The sequence below is a fragment of the Gracilinanus agilis genome, chromosome 2, assembly GCF_016433145.1.
Source record: "Gracilinanus agilis isolate LMUSP501 chromosome 2, AgileGrace, whole genome shotgun sequence".
Classification (NCBI taxonomy): domain Eukaryota; kingdom Metazoa; phylum Chordata; class Mammalia; order Didelphimorphia; family Didelphidae; genus Gracilinanus; species Gracilinanus agilis.
In genome coordinates this window covers 243486804-243507792 of record NC_058131.1, presented here as the reverse complement: position 1 = coordinate 243507792, position 20989 = coordinate 243486804, and the positions used below count along the sequence as shown (strand labels likewise).

The 20989-nt window shown below is 36.6% G+C and overlaps 1 protein-coding gene across 1 annotated transcript in view; it reads right to left on the bottom strand.

Moving 5' to 3' along the window:
• The window catches only part of ARFGEF2 (ADP ribosylation factor guanine nucleotide exchange factor 2), a 107942-nt gene that overhangs the window by 7619 nt on the left and 79334 nt on the right, over nt 1-20989 (bottom strand). Inside the window, exons 26-34 of the mRNA XM_044663812.1 lie at nt 13158-13309; nt 11760-11932; nt 8609-8769; nt 5122-5252; nt 4863-4992; nt 3781-3916; nt 1414-1552; nt 1245-1299; nt 20-134 (exon numbers count right to left, since the gene is read on the bottom strand). Of these exons, the coding sequence (XP_044519747.1) occupies nt 20-134; nt 1245-1299; nt 1414-1552; nt 3781-3916; nt 4863-4992; nt 5122-5252; nt 8609-8769; nt 11760-11932; nt 13158-13309 (1192 nt within the window). The remainder of the gene's footprint in view (nt 1-19; nt 135-1244; nt 1300-1413; nt 1553-3780; nt 3917-4862; nt 4993-5121; nt 5253-8608; nt 8770-11759; nt 11933-13157; nt 13310-20989) is intronic.

The following is a 20989-nucleotide window of genomic DNA, read 5'->3' as shown; positions in this document are numbered from 1 at the left end:
AACAAAAAATTAGTCTTACTTGTATATGGTCTACCTTTCCAGCTGTCATCAGTTGGGTTAGAAATCTGGCTCTGACCTCTCTCAGAGGGATTTTTATCTATACTGCTTAAAGACTGGCGGTCCAGATCGAGATCCTACAAAGTTTATCAGAAAATAAGAGTACTTACTAAGTATTTTTTAAAAAAATTAAAAAAAAATTTCCCCCAATCGCATGTAAAATTAATTTTTAACATTCATTTACAAAATTTTGAGTTCCAAATTCTCTCCTTCTTTTCCTCCTCTCTCTCTTCCCTGAGATGGCAACCAATTTGATAAGGTTATAAGTATTTTACCTTTGAAGTAAGATATTATTTATGTAATACCCAAAGGTCATTTCACAACATTAATTTGGCACAGCTTGCATTTAGTTTTCCCACTAGTTTCAAAAATCAGTCCTGCCTAATCATTGAAGTAGTCTTAAAAGGCATTATGTTTGAGAGGTGAAAAGTTTGAATTATTTTTGCTTGTACTAAAATTTCAAAGCATTTGTATAGCCTAATTTTAATTTGTGAATAAGAAACATTTAATTGAGGCTTTTTATTTCTTCTTTGCTTTTTGTTTTTAGCACTAGTCAATTCTTATATATTCCCCATTTGCAGCACTGATTCCATTCTAAAAAATGAAAACAGTTAAACAAAGCTAATTTACATTGTGATTTGGTCTGCCAATACATGCAATATTTCCCACTTCACCACTGATAGGAAAGGGATAGATGTTTTATTATCTATTCTAAAGGATCAAAATTTGTTCCTCAGAGTTCAGCTTTCTTTTTTTTTCATTCTTTTAATTTACATTATTATGGTCCTTGTGTATGTTATTTTTGTTGAGCTTAATCTACCCTTCACCAATTCTCACAAATCTTCCCATGTTTCTATGTAGATCTCTGATTTGCCATTTTTTACAGCATGATCTTATTCAATAAAACCTATATACTACATTTAGCCAATCCCACAATCTGTGGACAGGTGTCCCCTTTGTTTTGAGATGGAATTTGAACCTAGGTCCTTTATAGCCAAATCCTGTACTTTTCCCCATTACATTATTCTTTCCTTCACTCATAATCATTTGAAATAGCAATTTTGCAACTTATATAACCTATTTATAATCCACAGATTAGAGACTTATGAACTCTGTGGGCAGCCAACTTTTAAAAAGGCATAGGACCTTCCTATACCCTGCCAAAAAAAAAAACTAAACAACATTACCAAGTGTTTTTCTGATGTATCGTCCTCCATTCCAGCAGGCTTCCAAGTTAGCAAACTAAAGCAAGGGCAGAGATGAAGGAGAGAAATATTTAATGGAAAAAGCAGCCAGAACAACTAAGAGGACTGAATGATGGGTAAACTGCACATTAACCACCGCATTAAAACTTACATGTGTGGAATAGTTGTTTTGAAAATGTCCAGCATACAATTACAAGTTTCATCCCAAACTTCAGGGCTGAATTTCTCACCATTTGATATTACCAAATTTTCTAAACAATTTGTTCCAGATCGGGCCAGCTGCTCATTATCTATAAAATGAGATAACATCTGTCAATAGACCTTTCCTACCTTTACTATGCCAGCTCTGTTGTTCTCGTGCCACAATGTGGGAATAAGAACATGCAATTGGTAGATGTGCTTCCCGCAAACCTTCGATTAAAGCAGTGCTGTCATACAGACTCTCTAACATTCCCAGTTAAGTAAGGGAAGAGCTAAAAAGAGCCAGTTATTTGAGTCACCCACAGGTACTTGGCCAACTCTATAGGCTCAACATCCTCCATGGGGTGTTTCTCATCTGATTAGATGAAAATTATGTTTTCACACAGATTCATACTCTTCTTCTGCCCTTACTGTTCTTGTTTATGTAATACTAATGGTAGAGAGAGTCAAATATTTTACCATTATTCACCACTGTGGATGGTTACTTAGACATTTGAGGAATGTTAAAATGCAGATGGAAGATAAACATTAGGGAATTTCGTAAGCACAGGGTCATTTATGTGGGCCTGAGAGGGGCTGGATGCATAGAGGCACAGCACATCTACGAGTGAGATGGAAGGGACCTCCATAGGTCGCCTAGGATCTCTCCGTGAATCTCTTTCTAATGCCTCCAAAGAGCGGTCAGAAAAAAACACTTCCAATGACCAAGAAATCACACACATTTTCTTTCTTTCTTTCTTTCTTTCTTTCTTTCTTTTTTTTTTTAAATAACCCTTAACTTCTGTGTATTGGCTCATAGGTGGAAGAATGGTAAGGGCTTGGCAATGGGAGTTAAGTGACTTGCTCAGGGTCACATAGCTGGGAAGTGTCTGAAGCCGAACTTGAACCTAGGACCTCCCATCTCTAGGACTGACTCTCAATCCACTGAGTTGCCCAGCTGCCCCCTCACACACATTTTCTAAAGCAACTTGTTTCACTGTCAGTGAGCTGAAATTGCAAGAAAGTGTTCTCTTCTTCAGGACCCAGAAGAATAAGCCTAACTTTTCTTTCACATGAACTCCTTTTAGCAGTTGACACACATATTAAGTCCTTGTAACTGTTGTGAGGAAGATTATTACTTAGTTATTAGCTTAGTATTAGTATTAGACCTAACAGGAAGGGCTGGAGAATTCCACATGGAATGGGGAAGCAGGAAGTGGCTGGCACTCTCTGAGAAGGACTCCATGGTGGTTGGGACAAGCAGTAACTGATTCCCTGGGAGACCTTAGAGCTAGTGAAGTTGTACCCTGATTCCCTGAGATCCTGGAGTGTGGTGAAGGTTGGAAGCAGAGGACATCTATCCTGCATGACAGCACTGAGTAGGGAGTGACCTGCAATCTGGTGGACAGCTTGCAGACTTCCTCTCCCTACTGGGCTACTTGGACCATCAGTTCTGGAGGAGTTAGTTTCTGGCATCCTGAAAACAACTCTGGACTCTACTGTGAGGATTCCCACTCCAGTACTGTTATTCTCTGGGCCTTGCCTGGCTTAGGGCTTAGATTAGTGTAGATAAGTCCCTCCCTTGACCCTGTGGTTTGCCCTTAGCTTGTAAGTGTAGTAACCCCTATTCCCATTCTTTATCATAGTTTCCCTAATTAAAATTGTTATAACTTTTGCCTTTTGCCTGATGTTTCCATAGGCCTTTGCCTAGGTGTGCTGAGTGACTGTTGGGGCCTAACTGCTATTTTCTGTTAACAGTTACCTCCTAGTAGTTAAACCTGGTCTCCCAGAGAATCAGTTACTGCTTGTCCCAACCACCATGGAGTCCTTCCCAGAGAGTGCCAGCCACTTCCTGCTTCCCCATTCCATGTGGAATTCTCCAGCCCTTCCTGTTAGGTCTAATACTAAGCTAATAACTAAATAATAATCTTCCTCACAACATAACAAAAGAATAATAAATACCTTTTTGGGAAGGAGAAAGATTCTATTTTTACAGTCCACACAATTAAATTACATACCATGCTGGCTTTTAAGGTCTTAAAAAATACAACATATTAAGGCAGTGATGGGCAAACTACTGCCCAGGGCCAGATTCGGCCCCCTGAAATGTTCTATTGGCTCTGCAACATTATTCCTAATCTGATGATTACAATGAGTAGGATACAATACAATGAAACTTCGAAAGATTTGCCTTAGAAACAGACTAACAGATGAGCATTTCCTTTCCTTTGGTCCCCTCTTTAAAAAGTTTGCCCATCACTGCACTAAGGTATTCTTAGCAACTACTATCAACTAGTGACATATCCAGAAAAACGCTGCATATAAATTTGAAGAGTACCTTGTTTTACACACCAGTGTAACTGTGCAAATACATCAGAAAGCAGAACTTCATTTAAAGCTTCATAAAACTGTGTGAACACATCACAGATAGCATAAAGTGCATGATTGCAAGTTGTGGTCATCCATTCTGATTTCTGGAAGAAACAAAGAAATTAAAAAGCTTCTTAACCATTTCCATTTAAAAAATCTTCAGTAATAAAACAATTTAGGCCAACAGAATATAAATGAAGCACCAAAAGCTCCTTTTAAAAATACAGCTTAAAACATTACAAAGGAAGCTATTATGGTTTGGGATATTATAAACATTTCTAGGTGCCAGATCAGTAACAAATAGAGAAACTAGCAGAGCATATCAACAATTATTGTAGAGGAGACAATGTGATATAGGAGAAAATGCATGGGATTTGGTATCAGCAGAACTTAGTGCAAGTTCTGATATTACCCCTTACTATACGCTTCAATGAACATGGACATATTACTTACCAACTTCGGACCTCAGTATCCTTTTCTCTCTACAACGGGTATCATACCTGTACTGTCCTTTTCATAGGGATGCCACAAAGATCAAATAAGATAACCTAAGCAGAATGCTGTGTAAAACACTAAGTGCTACTATACTATATATTCGTATAGGTGATATGGAATGGGATTGTGTCTTACCTAAATGTTCTCTCATTCCCAAAGAACAGTGCTCCATATATCAAGCTGAAGTATAATAAATATTTCTGTTGAATTGAATGTCAGCTATTATCTGACTATTCTTCTCTCTGTGTGGTCATATTTATATACACTAGAACATGATAGTCATAAAGATCCAGCATCTTTTCTGAAGTTAACTGTATTTTTGACATGGAGCCAAATGATCAAGGTGATTTTAATTTTTTCTGGAAGAATAGGGAGATCCTCAAGATTCTGACTAACTTACACTGGTTAAACCTTAAAATAACTTTGTAAATGTGACTTCTTATTAAAGAGTAATTCCTACCATTTCAAAGTATTATTGAAATAGCTCATCTTAAGTTAGGATACAAAGCACCAAGTAGATAAGTCTAAAAAAAGTTCTTTAAGCACTCAACTTACCTCTGACTGCTGCTCAGGGAGTTTCATGTTGTCAAAAATTCTAAACACAATTCTGAATAGATCTTGCCACCAATGCTTTTCAAAAGTGTGACCGTAGCTCTTCATTATCTCAAACATCACTGTGAGTCCTCTACAGAGAGCAAAGGTAGGGAGCAGAATGCAGTGTGAAAAAAGGAAGATTTGTCAGCTTTAGCAATTGACAAAAATATAATTTCAGTTAACAGAATGCAGCAATTGAATGCACCTTTCACATAATTACCTTGTCCGAACATCTAACTTGCACCTATTAATAATGCAAGAGAGTTCAAAAAGGATAGGGAACCAGCCTCGAACCCAGACTCTGTCTCCAGGAGCTACATTCATATCATCACTTGTGTATTCTTGAAGCACCTATAATAAAAATCAAACCTAAGATATTGAGACCTACTATATAACAAAATGTGTGTTGGAAAAGAGGTAGTATCACTATACGTATTCCTCTCTTCAAACACCTGGCCTTCTTCTGGCCCAGATGCCCTCCTTCCACACATAGCAAGCATATGGATAACTGCCAACTCACAATTCAGTACCGTGTCACACCAGTCAGTTCTTATGGGCTAATTTTTAAAATGCAGTGGGAAACCTGGGAATGGGAACAGATCACTAAAGCCCTTTGAATGGGTAAAGTTGGAAAATCAGAGATTCTCATGGATTTAGAAACACAATAGAGGTCATAGCATTTTGGAATACTTGACTGGACAATACAAGTGCACATACATTTCAAGAAGGCAGCAATATCAAACTTCACTTGAACTAACAAAAGCCTTCTTTCTCCAACCAATTCAGTTAAATGCATCTTCATACCTCACTAGGTCCTCAAACTGCATCACCTCCAAAAACCTCAAATGATCGATCCCAATCTCTGACCACAACTTGGCCACCTGTCCTATGCTTGCTCATGTTAACCCTACTGTTTGCCTTCACCTTGACCATTGATCTCTGGATCCCTCCTCCAGTTCGCCTCCCTTGCTCAGTCATCATTTGCCTCCTTTCTGATGTATTTGCACAGTTACACTGGTGTAACTTCAAATTTACATGCAGCATTTTTCTGGGTAGGTCACTGGTTGATAGTAAAATACTAAGAATGACTGAGTGTAATTTTTGAAAGACCTAAATTCCATCATTTCTTGTCTATGTGGGCTCTTCATAACAAACCTCCTACTCTCGTCTAGATGACAACTTCTCTCCACTCCAGTGAAGAATCTAATTTCTCTACCTCTGCTACCATATCCCTATCTGATTATAAATAAGATCAAGTTTCCTTAATATTAAACAAGCTTTTCACTGCCCTACTGCTTCTGCTACTGCATTACTTTCACCTTTCTCCCCTTCAAGGTTTAACTTGAAAAAAGTCTACATCTAATGTTTACTTCCTCATCACCCACTCTTTTCCCAAATTCTTGTAATCTAACTTTCCTTCTCATCACCTTAATGAAAATTACCCTCTTAAACATCCCTGCTGACTTCCTAATAAATTCAATGGTCTTTTTTCATCCTTTATTCTTCTCTACATTCAGAAGTATTTGACTATATTGGTTATTCCCTTTTCTTTCCATGGCATCAGATGAACCAATTCAAGTACTTATTAAATGCCTCATTATGTGAAAGGTATGATGCTAGGCCCTGAGGACATAAGGACAAAATGAAGACCAGCATAATTTCTAGTAGTTTACATTATGTTGGGGGAGAGAGGGGAGACAACATATAAATACCTAAGTATATATATGCTAATTTAAGGCAGGAGGAGAAAGCACTAATAGCTAAGAAAATCAGAAAAGACTTTCTGTAGAAGAGTGCCTATGAGTTGAACTTTAACTAACATTAGGGATTCTTTTCTCCTATTTAAAAAACTTCTTTCCTTCACTGGATCCTCATTTTCTCACCTGGAAAGGTGACTGTTCTTCAGTGTTCTATCCTCGGCCCTCTTCTCATTCTACCCTTTGGATATTGCATTCATTGCCAAGAGGAAATATGACATAATGGGGAGAATGCTGATCTTAAGAGTCAAGATGATCTGAGTTCCAATCCTGTCTCAAGCATTTATTAGCTCTGGGACTAAAGGTAAATTAACTTTACTGCTCTTGGCTATAGTTTATTTTTAGCTTATCTCTAAAAAGAGGGAGAAGGATTTGATGATAGCTCTAAATCTATGTATGATGCTTTGACTAAAACAATCACCTTTACACAGATGGACCCCTAAATTGGAAAAAAAAAAAAAAAGATAAAAAATAGCATCACTGATTCGTTTCTATTTAAAATGATAGATTCCTCACTCCTTTGCAGAAATGTATGTAGGAGGATATTCCATGGGCATGTAACACTGAATATAACAAGTAGACTTTTTTGATATGTTGATTGGTTTTGTGGAATTTTTTCCTCCTCTGTTTAAAATTCTTTGTTATAAGAAATGGCTCTTAGAAGGATGCAGGGGAGAGAAAGGAAATATACACAGGGAAGCTTGAGAAATGTAAAAACAAAAGAAATCAACAAAAATATTTATAAAAAAAGATAATGAAGGTAAAATACAAATTGATACATATATTGTTAGAGCTGGGAAGGATCTTGGAAAATCTAATTCAAAAACTTTATTCTCTAGGTGAGGAAACTAAAGAAGTTAAATGACTTGACAAAAGAATGGTTCTTAAATCTATCTTTTCCCCATGCTCTCTGATCCACATCCCTAACTGCCCTAGCTGCTGACATCCTTCCCTTTCTTCAAGGCTTGATTCAGGTGGCCCTTTTCTCTATGAAATAATCTCTATTCCCCTAGATCTGAAAGTAATCTCTTCCTCAAAGTTTTTTTAGCACTTCATTTTGAACTCTCCCTTGTCCCTTATTTACAAGATTTAATCTTTTATTAATAATTGGCTTGTAAGCCCTTGAGGAGCTTACACAATCTAATGGGTAATAAGACATCCCATTAGATTGTGTAAGCTCCTCGAGGGCAAAAATATTGCCATTTACATTTTTTTATCCCAAATGTCTAGGCTAGTAGGAGTTTAATAAGTATTTTGAATTAAATTTGCACATTATTATATGAAACAAATGAGGCTTTCTTTCTCCCTTCTGATGCAAGACACTTATGTATTCCTGTACAAGCCATAATATTTTCCCTTGCCCTGGGCACCTCTCTAAAATTTCATAGAGGGGTCTGATCTGTACAGAGAGTATTTTCTAATTTGTAATTTGCATTCTAATTAGAGAACAAATCTTCAATGTTAATAAAAAGTAAGCATTTTTAGAGTTATTAGTCATAGAATTTTAGTTCAGTCTTGCTTATATCCACATTTAGTGCCACATCAATTCCTAAATGGGTGGCTTACTTCTATCTGAAGTGGATATAGTACCTGCATAATTTATTTCAAAATAAAAACCTAAGGGGCAGTTAGATGGCACAGTGAATAATAGGGTGCCAAGCTGTGAGGAGGTAGGATCTGGGTTCAAATCTGACCCCAGACAGTTCCTACCTGTGTGATCCTAGGCAAGTTACTTAATCTCAATTGCCTCACCCTGCTCCTAGAGTTGTTACTAAGACAGAAGGTAAGGGTTTATTAAAAACAACAACAACAACAACAACAAAAACCTAGTTCAGAGTGAAAAACAGGTGTCCAAAGTATAATAGACACAGCAGTTGACAATAATCATTTTTCCTAATTAAGTCACATCCCCTCCTCAACCACTATTTAACTAAGGGAAATAAAACATACCCGGGGCCTTTCAGAAACATATTTCCCACAGTAGCGGATCAGGCGAATAGCTTCCATGCTGGTGTCAGGAAAGGAAGCATTGCAGGCAAACTCAGATAAGCACTTCACAGCATCTTGAAAGGAGTCTATTGCAGCAGGAAAATGGTGCTGAAAGATAGTTGCTGGGGAAACATGAATGGTATCATCATTTAAAAGTGTTTGTTAGGTGGATAAGACACTAAAGGTATTACCAAATCTAAGAGAAACATGTCAGTGATTTTCTCTACAACATTAGCTTTTATAATAAAGTGATTCCTGAAAAAGTAATGCTTCGGTCTAAATTGGTTCAAATTACTTCCAAGAATATCATAAAAGCACAAATAGTAAAGGATGACAACACTACTCTGAGTACATGAAGTTAAGCCAGTTTAGAATACAGGGAATCAAGTGAATTACAGAACTAGAAAATTGAAATCTAAATGATATTATTTCCCAGTGTAGTTTAGTGGAAAGTAACCATGGCTTCTATTTAGAACCGAGTTGGAATGCTTGGTCTGTCACTTATAATATTTAGAGTTCACTAAGACAGTCAAATCCTCTTCACCTTAAAAAAGAGAAAACTGAGACCCAAAGAAAGGAAGAGGAATTAAGTGAAAGGTTCAAACCCAGGTCTTTGACTCCAACCATACTAGCAAATACACACTCACTAGCTATATGAGCACAGGCAAGACCATTAACTTCTCACAGTTAGCTTGTTGAAGGCTCACCTGTAAAATGGGAATAATATCCATAAACCTACCTCACAGGCTTGCTAAGAGGTTCAAATGAGATAATGTATTGAAGTGCTTTGTGAACTTTAAAATGTTAGATGTCAGTTAATAGAATTATAAGTTTATCTGCTTTCTCTAAGTCTCAGTTTCCTCATCTATAAAATAGAGATAATATAGTTAATTAAGTTCCTTCACTTTAAAGGACTCTAAAGTGATAGGTAGGCAGGAAACTGCTTTAGAAACTGTTACGCCCTACATCAATCTAGCAAGCAAAGTTTTAAGCACCTATTTGAGATATAAATACAAAGATGAGGCAGTCCTTGTCCTCAAAAAAAGTATGTTCTTAACAGGGAGACTCAATATGTTCAATGTTAAGTCCAAGATATATACAAAACAAAGACAGTGATTTGTCAAAACACAGAAAAGGGGGAGAATCAAGGGACTTCTGGAAGGATAAGACACCAACAGAACTTTGAAGAGAGCTGGGCTCTTGGAACAGCCTGTGCAAGGGGGTAAAGAGTTGGAAAATGGAACTATGATAGCAAGTAGGAGACTTTATGTAAGAGAGAATAATTTAAGCAATGGATAGATAGATTATGGCTAAATTGTAAAGAACTTTTAGTCGAAAGAGTCTATAATTTTTCTATAGACAATGAATAGTCATGGACATTTCTATGTAAACATGAGCCATTATAAGAAAAATAGTCCTGCTTCTCCACCTAGTTTCAACTCCACAGAATAAGATACTCCATGGTGTCCCTGTTGACTTCCCCCACTCCCACTTTCCTGCCCCCTTTTAGGTATTGTCTCCCTTTTTAGACTATAAGCTCCCTAGAGGGCAGGCACTGTTTTTCTTTGATTGTGTTCCTAGCACTCACCACAGTGTCTGGCACATTATAGGAGGGTAATAGATGTTTACTGAATTGGATTGAAAATAAATGATGTCTTTTTTGTAAGTAAATGATGTAAAAATGTCTATTTTACCCATATGTAATGACAATCATTCCAAATTTGCTATGTCGAAGGGGGATAAAGAAAAGTTGTTTTTTTTAATCTTCTAAACAGCACAAGTTCTAAGAGAAATCTCTCAAGGTTAAGATAGTTGACACTTTCACAAGTTCTAGTACAATTCTGGGCCTTCCAGTGACTCAGGCAAGGAGGTTAAAATATAGTAAGAGGGAGAAGCTAGTTGGCTCAGTAGTCTGAGAGCCAGACCTAGAGATGGGAAGTCTTTGGTTCAAATCTGGCCTCAGACACTCTCTAGCTGTGTGACCCTGGGCAAGTCACTTAACCCCAACTGCATAGCCCTTACTGCTCTTCTGCCTTGAGACCAAAACACAGTATTGATTCTAAGATGGAATGTAAGAGTTTAAAAAAAAATGCAATGCAAGTTATAAATGATAAAATAAAAATCCCCTTACTAACAACAAGAGATTAACAGAATTTAATTTCTAGTTAAATAGGATATAAATAAAATATTAGTCTCATCTGCTTCCACAGTCACCACTCCGACAAGTTATGCCAGTATATATGCCCTAAAGCCATCAGCTAGTATACTGGACCCTGGAATGGGCTGCTGAAGAAGTGGAAGGGAGACCAAAGAAACAGAAGAGAAAGTTTGAGGAGGAGGAGGAAAAGGAAAGAGGGGGAAGGCCACAGATATGATCTTGTCCTCAGTAGCACCAGAGCATGGCAGACTAGCCGCTCATTTTCATCAAGAGCTCTCAGTCTCCTATTCTCTTGCCCCACTTGCCAGCATGCACAACATCTCCTAACATTTGTTAAACAGCACTGAATGATATTTTAGTGTGGGGAAAAAGGTCAGAGTAGCATTCAGGTTGCTAATTCTTTGTGACTTTAACTAGATCATCTACTCATTTAGCCTCATTTTTTTCATCTGTACAACTGACCCAAAGTTAAGAAACTAATTAAATAAATAATCTCAATAAGTCCAGCTTTAACAGTCTAGAAAGTCAAACAGAAGGTCAACCTCTACTTTTACATATCTTAAAAAAAATACATTTTCATAGAGCTTTTTATAAAGTGTTTTCCTCAGAATCATTCCATAAGGTATTATGAAGGTGTCTTAAGTATCAACATCCCGTTTTAGAGATGAAGAAATTGAGACTCAGGATTTAAACACAGTTCTCCTGATTCCACACTCACGTGTTTTTTTACTACAACGTGTTGTCTTTCCACTTCTCAAAAACAAAAAAAGCAGCCCCAACTTTTGAACTAAAATCATCTAATAAATAAGGACACCTTAAGAACTGAAACCATCCTTTGTAATTTAACTCTAAAATGGATTTCTCTGGGCATGAATTTTATATAACAAATGGGTTTTGTGAAAGCATTACATAAAACGTTACATGTTACATCTGTGAAATTTAATTACTACTTACTGACTATATGGCCTGTTGTTTGGAACGCCAGTTCCACAATATTCCCATCATGATCTGAAGCTGCCTGGTGGAACACAGCAAAGATATTCTTCCAACCTGAGCGAATGTTAGCAGCTTGGGAGTTTACCATCTGAGTTATGCAGCGGATGACCATGTCTCGAATAGTAGGTGATCTTAAGAAAAAGGGATAGAGAATTTAACATACCTAGTAACTTAGAATGAATATTCCTTACAGTTACCTTAAAGTCATTAAAGCACAATATGTCCTTCCTTCTTTTCTTTCCATGTACTTTACTTATCAAGCTCCACTGGACTACTTTTTTTTTTTAAATTTTTTAAACCCTAATATCTTTTATATATATCCTTCTATATTAATTTTATTTGTTACAGGGCTAGGCAATGGGGGTTAAGTGACTTGCCCAGGGTCACACAGTTAGGAAGTGTCTGAGGACAGATTCAAACCTAGGACCTCCTGTCTCTAGGCCTGGCTCTCAATCCACTGAGCTACCCAGGTGCCCCCTGGACTACTTTTTATTGCTACTACTCCCTCAAACATGAACCATCCCCTTTTCCCTCTGTTCTCTAAGCCCCAAATGTCTTTATATCTTTATCTGTTGAATTCCATCTGCCCTTTAAACCCCAATTCTACGGTTACCTCATCAGTTCATGTCCATATTCATCCTAAACTTGTAACTTCGTGAAAGTAAGGAGTCATATTTTAGCTAACTTTTTTATCCCCTCTAGTACCTACAAGTGGTATTTAACAAACTTAGATTTAAATTTTAAATGTCTACATAGGAGGCATTTAGAAAATTTCTGGAAATTAATTCATCAAATATACTAAAGCTCTGCTCCCCATCCAAATAATCTCAGGTCTATCCCAAATCCTATGTAAGATCAGGAGGCCTCAAGTCCCAAAGCATGTGCACTGATATCCCAATTATAACTGAGAAGGGGGTGAGGATGCAGGAGTTATCTGGCAGGTGGAAGGGTCCAGCTTCTGTCCTTGATTCACAATGACCTAGGCATTGTTATAGATAATCAGTGATTAGTAGAAAATGCATGTTTGTCTCTGGTATCACTGGCATTGGAATAGAATGAATTTGTAGGTAGAGACTCTCTAAACTTGATTTGGCCAATCTATTCTATATTTGTCACAATGTAGGGGGTTAGCTTAGCAGGAGGGTGGCATAGTGGATTCAGTAGACCTGGAAGTTCCAGATCTGCCACTATCACATGAAATAATCCTCAGTAAATCATGTCCCATCTCTGGGCCTCAGTTTCCTCTTCTGTGAAATGAGGGAATGGACAGGACAATCTTTTATATTTCATACCACTCTAACAATCAAAATATTGTGGTTTGATTGTAGTGCTTTATTGTGGGAAAGAATCACACACCTGTTTTTCTTCATAATGTGCTCAAACGGTCTCAGAAAATCCTTCTGGAATCGAAAATTGGCTAACTCTCCCTTCTCAAGAAACTTCATGGACAGCTGCCTCAGTGAATCAACAGCAAAAATGGCCACATCTTCATTAGGGTTACATCCAACCTAATAATGAAGAGAAGGTGTGGGAAAATATATAAAGCTTATAAGAGTAAAAATATCAGCTAACATTAATATGAAGATTCCCTAAGGCCCTTTCCAGCTCTGAAAGTCTACAAATCTTTCAGAGACTAGGCTCAAGCTCCAAGAGGGGGCCCTAAGATTTAAAAGATTTTTTTCAAATTTGCCCACACGATAGGCAAGAACTAACTATTATAACTGAGCACCAGCAACTCACAGAAATATAATATACACTGTACATCTTGCTTTTCATACTATTAAGACATTTATTTTGGTCATATCTCAATTTGGTTTTTGATTAAGCTCATAGACCAGTTACATTTTTCTAGATTACATTAAAGCATAAAAATGTATACTATAGCAATTTAACTATAGTGAAATGCATAACATAATGATAACTAGCATTTATAAAATAATTTAGGATTGTAAATCCTTTAATCCACAAATTGTTTCATTTGATCCTCACAATAATCTATGGTAGGTAGAGGCGGACACTGAGGAAACTGAGACCAAGAGAAATTAAGTGACATGGTCACGTAGCTAATAAGTGTCTGAGGTAGGATGTAAACTCAGGTCTTCCTGAGTCCAAGTCCAACATTCTATCTACTGTACCACCTAGCCACCTCCAATAATGCATATTTGGTGCTTAAATTGCAAAAAAATGTGGATTATTACTGCAAATGGGCCTTAAAGCTATAGAAACAGGGAAATATCTACTTCCATTAATTAGCTCATCAAAAAATAAAACACTAAGTGTAAGAGTCTTAGTTCTAAAAAACAATCATATAACATAGTTCGGCAATAATATGGCAAACGAAGTTAAAGCAGACCTATGATATTAGGAAAGGTCTGGCCTGATCTAATTCACAAAGTACAGAAACTGGTTTCCACAAATTGCCAGGTTAAATGAAGGCCCCTGATGTGAGCAATCAAGTTTTCTGTAGCATTTTGCTTAATAGCATTGATTAGGTGGAACTGGGAGTTCAAAATTAAGATGACAGGCATGAGTCTAATTACTACATTCTAGTCTGACTTTTAATCTTGTTGTTAAGGGCTACCCGGATAAATATAGATCGGCCACCTACCATGTAAAGTAACTGAAGAAGAAAGAAAATGCAACAGATAGATAATGAAAAAGTGGAGAATAAACTAGACAAATAACATGAATATATTTTGTGAAAAGAAAAAAAAAGAATGATTTATGGTTTCCACAGTTGCCAGTTATAAGAAATTATAGATAAAAAATTTTTAGAGTAAAATTTTGTGGATAGTGCTTACAGCAAGCATGTCTTACAACAAAGAATAAAACAGACAAGTTAGCAAAATTCAGCAACATAGTATAGACATATGGCATTACCTGCAGTATACCACTGTACCACCTGTAGCCACAGGACCCCCTCTGCAAAAAAGGGAGGGAGTGGTCTCCTGACAGTTCCTCTATGGGGCCAGGGTTGACTATAGAATTTCATGGTATTCAGGGTTTTTTGTGGTTACTGATGCATTTTCCATACAAATGCAAAGGCACTGTGAATACTGTTTTCCTAGTTATGAGACTTTTTTTGGGATATTGCAACTTCTTAACAGTGTCTATCACCTAATAAATGCTTAATAAATGCTTGCTGATTTTTAGATTTATTCTAGATCAGTTCATGTCATTTGATGCTTCTCTGTACCCATCATATTTGTTCTCTTAAAAAAACAAACAAAACTCTCTGTTTTAGAACTGATATTGAGTATTGGCAAAAAGTAAGAGATAAAGGCTAAGCAACTGGAGTTAAATGATATGCCCAAGGTCACACAGTTAGGAAGAATTTGAGGTCACATTTGAACCCAGGACTTCCTATCGTTAAACCTAGCTCTCTATCCACCAAGCCATCATATTTGATTCTTATAGAAGAATAATAATCCATTACATTCATGTATTACAACTTGGTTAGCTGTCCCTCCATCAATAAGCAAGCACTTCTGGTTTCTGGTTCTTTGCTATGAAAAAAGTGCTATTATAAATATGTTGGAATATGGCAAACTGTTCTTTTTAATCACTGATTTCCTTGACTTATATTCTTAGCAGTGGAATCTCTAGAACAAAGGATATAGACACTTTTTGGTAACTTTCCCCTATAATTCCAAATTGCTTTCCAACACGACTAAGCTCAATCTCAGTGACACCAGGTTCATTTAGTGACCTTGTCTTTCCAGCACTAATTCTATTTTTTGGCATTTTTGTGGATTTGAGGTAGAATCAATACTGTGTTGGTTCCAAGGCAGAAGAGTGGTAAGGACTAGGCAATGGGAGTAAAGTGAGTTGCCCAGGGTCACACAATTAGGAAGGGTCTGAGGCCAAATTTGAACCCAGGACCTCCCATCTCTGGGCCTGACTCTCAATGAATTCCACATTCTTAAAGCACTCAGGAATAGTATCATTCAGTATGGTAATGTAGAGCTCATGATTCCATGGTGCTGATAGACAAAATTAGCCAGCAATCTCTACCTCCAGATTTTTTATATGAATTAGCTAGATTTGTGCTTAATGCCAAAGATTTCATGTTATGGAAATTATTTTTTCAGGAATTATGTGAGGAACAAGCTAGAATCCATAAAAAACACTATGTAAATATTACCTATGATGAATTAATTGGCATAAGTAAATTTAGAAGTCTTAATAGGCAACTGTTATATTCAAAACAAACCTTTAATCAAATTGGGCTAGCTGCTAAAAGGGCATGGCAAATTGTAACTAAAAAATGTAATGCTACAGATTTCTTTGAGGAGACAAATTCCTCATCATGAGGCTATAAAAACATGCCAAGAATTCTAGACCACAAGAAATCTGATGGCAGATCCATTTAAAAAGACAAAACATGTCTGCTTTGCCTGGCACAAAGCTGGACATTTTAAACAATCCTGTCCCAAATTAAAGCTAAGGTGGGGGCAGCTGAGTAGCTCAGTGGATTGAAAGCCAGGCCTAGAGACAGGAGGTCCTGGGTTCAAATCTGACCTCAGACACTTCCCAGCTATGTGACCCTGGGCAAGTCACTTGACCCCCATTGCCTACCCTTACCACTCTTCTGCTTAGGAGCCAATAACAGAAGTTAAGGCCCCCCCCCCCAAAAAAAAGCTAAGGTGGTCTCCTAAATTTTTCAGTGTCTAAAAGTACAGCATTGGGCCTCACCATATCTCCCAAGAACATAGGCCAGGAAAGCCACAACCAAAAAGCATTTAAACTGTTTGGAGGGCCAGCCTTGAGCACCTTAAAAATTTGGGGCAACAAAGTCTTTGACTCCCAAAAAATTTAAACCAGGCAGAAATTTTACTCTGACACAGAAGGCAAAAGGCTGCCTGTTATCACTGGAGGTGATTTGCATATGAACAGGGGATCTGGGAGACTCTAGTAAGTTCACCCCACCCAGATCCAGATTCAGAGAATTTGACCAGTCTATAGTTTAAGAGTAGAAGCCTCACTAATCAGGGGCTAAAAACCTGCCCTGGGGATATTCATAAAAATAGTAAGGGAGAGATGTCTAACACACCCAAAACCTTTCACATTCTTTCAATTGGTAATGGCAAAAAAAGTAAACACCAGATTCTATTTCCAAACAAATCTTTGCTAAATGCAGGAATTAGTGTGAAGTCAAATTTTAAATCAAACATTTCAAATTTATATTGGACACAGCAAATTACTAAGAAAATATTTTGTTCCTTTACATGAAAAGTAAGACATTTTCTGGTATTTTTCATATACCACAGGTCTCTCTGGGAAAGAGATATTTTATCTGAAATGAATTTTAGTCTAACTACTAGTACTACAGCACAAAAAGAATTTTCAGTGTCTTTAATTAGATCTCACGCTAAATTTGCTGGTACAATCACATGGCTTTTTTCTAACCTTATTTGAACAAATTTATGGTCTTTAAGAAAACAGATACTCCAGCAAACTGATGAATTAATCCTGCCACAAGTAAGACATAACTCTTTTGTCTTCTGTCAAAGGTTTGCTGGAATTAGTCAACAGAAAAGTTAAAACTCAGTACAGCTGTCTGCAGGAAAATCCTAACTTGGTTAATGCTTCAGAGAAAATTCAAATTGATCCAACTTTTAAATATTTAGGAACAACTGTGTTTCAACGGGACATTAGGCCACAGAAAATAGAAATTCATAGTAATTGCTTAGAAAACCTGAATGATTTTCAGAAACTTTTAGATGAGATTAATTGGCTTAAGCATATTTTAAAAATATACTCAGGAGAGCTGACAAATTCATTTGATACTTTAAGAAAAAATTGGGCAATCTCTTCGATTAGAGAAATTTTACCTGAGGATGAGCACACTACACAAAATGCAATCTTGCAAAGGCAAAAGGAAAATTTTATTTGCTTTCACAATCTTCCTAGACCTCTGTTTGAGGGAATTTCAAAGGTAAATGGCCTAGTAGCCACTGCTTTCTAGGAAGCAGTTAATTTGTACTCACTACTACATCAAAGTGCAAAATTTTGTGAACCTCAATTTTCTATACAAGTCAATGAAATTAACTGGTGATACAAATTTTGTGTTCTACAGTCTGGAGCTAACCACAAGATTTTAAGACCTGCACAATTGTGGCAAAGGGATGCATTACAATTTGTTCCTTTTGTAAAAATGAAAAATAGATATGTGATTGGAGATAATTACTCTCATGCTGCATGGGCTAAAGCTCAAAATGGAGAGGTATACAATGTTATTGCACATTTTTTAAATAATCTTGCACATTTGGCCATTCCAAAACAGTTAAAAAATCAGAATAACAATACTTATGCCAGCCAGAGATGGGCAAAATTGGACAAATCATGGAACATCTCTCTTAAGGCTGGTATCTCAGAAAATTCTAAAAGACAACCAAGGAAAAAGAGCTAAAAGAAATTAAAAAACCCAAATTCAAAAACAAAAAGGATATTATCAGACAAGAAAAGGACCCAATGAGTTTTTCATTTGGGGTTGAGATTTTGCTTCTATATTCACAGATATCAGGAATGCATGGAAGAAAACTCAGAGTCATCAAGCATTCCCAGAGAAAACCAACCCAGAGAGCAAAGAAAGCAGATGTCTGTCCAGCACCAACCACAGGACAGCACAGACATCAGATTCCAGAAAAACAGCAGAAGAGCAAACAAGGAATACCTACTGACTTAAGAGCAGGTCTAATGAACTATCCACACAGATGAATTTTTACTAAGAGACAGTTTACCTGCAAAAGACTTATTAATTTGCTTAAAGACATTTTTATTCTAAAAGTATATGGGTATTTGTTGTAAGATCAACTCTTTTCATGAAACTAAAAAAAACTTCAAATTGTATTGTACAAGGTATATCTTGCAATTATTTTGTTGGAATTATTCCGCGTTGCTCACATTTGATCTGAAAACAATTCTTATAATTGGAAATGTCATAACAATACATTGGATACTGTTCAACTGCAACAGAAATTGTTTATATTGTCCAAAATGTATATGTGATAATTCTTAACCTGTTTATTCAGTATTTGCAAAAAGTACGTCTTTACTAGAATTAGGCTTGTATAAAAAACCTATTTGGCTTGAAATTGCATTTAATTAAAAAAATTATATATTTTAATTGAATAGGGGATATAATGGTTCAACAACCAAACATAATGTTATAATCGAGGAATATTGCTACTTTTTTGAATATGCATTGTTGTACTATTGCTTGTTGAAAAGCTTTTACCTGGTGAAAAATCTTATACACCCATAATGTGAATCATGATCTCAATTTTTGAGTGAGAAACCTCTGACTGGCTAAAATATTGCCACATGGAATGTGAGCCATGAGTTTAAAATTTTTATTACTAATTTTGTTTTTATTTATAATAGGACATTTCATTTTTATCTTTTTCTTTTCCTTTTCTTTCCTTTTATTTTTCCATACTATTTTCCCCCTATATTTTCAGTGCTAAATTAGTACATTGAAATCAGTATTAAGATTTTGATTTTGTAGATTAAGTTCATTTCATATATTGGCCCTATATGCTTACCCAAGAGCTTGAGACTGTAAGAACCTGCAGCATTTGTTAAACATCATGGGATTGGCAAAAATTATCATGTTTGATCTCAGAAGAAGAAATTGCAACAGAGCTATTTATTACACTTTGCCAGAACGCCTAAGATCTAAGAGAGCTGACATCCATGTGAAATGGATGGATATAGGTTGCTAAGGTCCTTGTTGGAGGTAAAAGGGTGTGGTGTTTTGACACCCTCAAACACAGGATGACCTTGTATCAAGGTTCCAACAAATATTTCCAAGTGGCTGCCATCTTGGCTCCACCATCCCTAAGACTTTACACATAATAAGACTAAGGCAGTGATGGGCAAACTTTTTAAAGAGGAGGCCAAAGGAAAAGAAATGCTCATCTGTCAGTCTGTTTCTAAGGCAACTCTTGAGGTTTTGTTGTATTGTATCCTCATTGTATTTGTCAGATTAGGAATAATGTCACAGGGCAGAGAGAACATTTCAGGGGGCCTCATCTGGCCAGCAGGCCCTAGTTTGCCCATCACTGGACTAAGGGAATAAGACTTCCCTTTCACCTCAAATTATAGTCCCTTCTATTGCTTTAAAGGTCTGGCAACTTCCTACAGCCCTGGCTACTAATGGGTAAAATGCTATACTGTTACAAATGTAACAGTACAGGCTTGTGGAACATATATTTCAGATTAGTTTGGGCCTACTAATAATTATAACACATTTGTCAGATTTAAAATTTTTAATTATTATTCTTTTGACAGAATCTTTTAAGTAAGTGCAAGATTCCATTTTATATTTTGTACATTTAAAATTTTTTTCTTATATATCTTTCTATCCTACAGTTACTATTTTAACCGTTTTTTGAGATTTTCCCTTTTTCCTTTTGATTTTTCTCCTTTTTTGTCTCTTTGAATTTTTAAGTTTTCTTTTGAATTACTCACTCTTTTCATCACTTTTCTTTTTAAAAAAAAAGAGGGATATGTAGGAGTCCAGGCTTATTAATCTTGATATTATTTTAGGAGTACTCAAAAAGCTGACTCATGATATTTCTAATGACTGGTTTCTGTAACCTAGAGTTAAAATGAACCTTAACCACATCAAATTCCTAGCCCTTCCCTGAGGCTACACTCCCTAAGACTGGTCAGTTATCTATTACCTTATTTTACCAATTAATTAACAAGTATCAAACAAACTTAGATGCCTTAGGCCATATGAACTCCTGATCTAGGAGTTAGCTGTACCTATTGTTTTAGAATCCAGCAGTTTGTATCTCATGATGATTATTACCTCATAATGTTAAAGTATCAGACCACTTGTCTAATTATCATTCTCCCTTCACCCTAAATTGTTATAACCCCAATAAAAACACCAGTATGTTGGCTAAGGGTGTGAAGCTCTTGACAACCAGAGCTAACTTTGACTACTTCATGTTGGAACCTTTTTTGTCTGTGTCTTTATTCTTGCCTAATCCTCTCCTTCCCTTGTACTTTAACTCAAAACCCATTTTTTTTCTCAGTCCCTGGTTCCCCTTTTTTAATGTTCTGCTCAGTAGGAACTTTTGTGAAGTCAGTGGATGTCTTTAAGTGACTTGTCCAGGGTCACACAGCTATCCCGTCCCCTCCCCCCAACTTATCCCGCCCCCTCCCCAACCCCT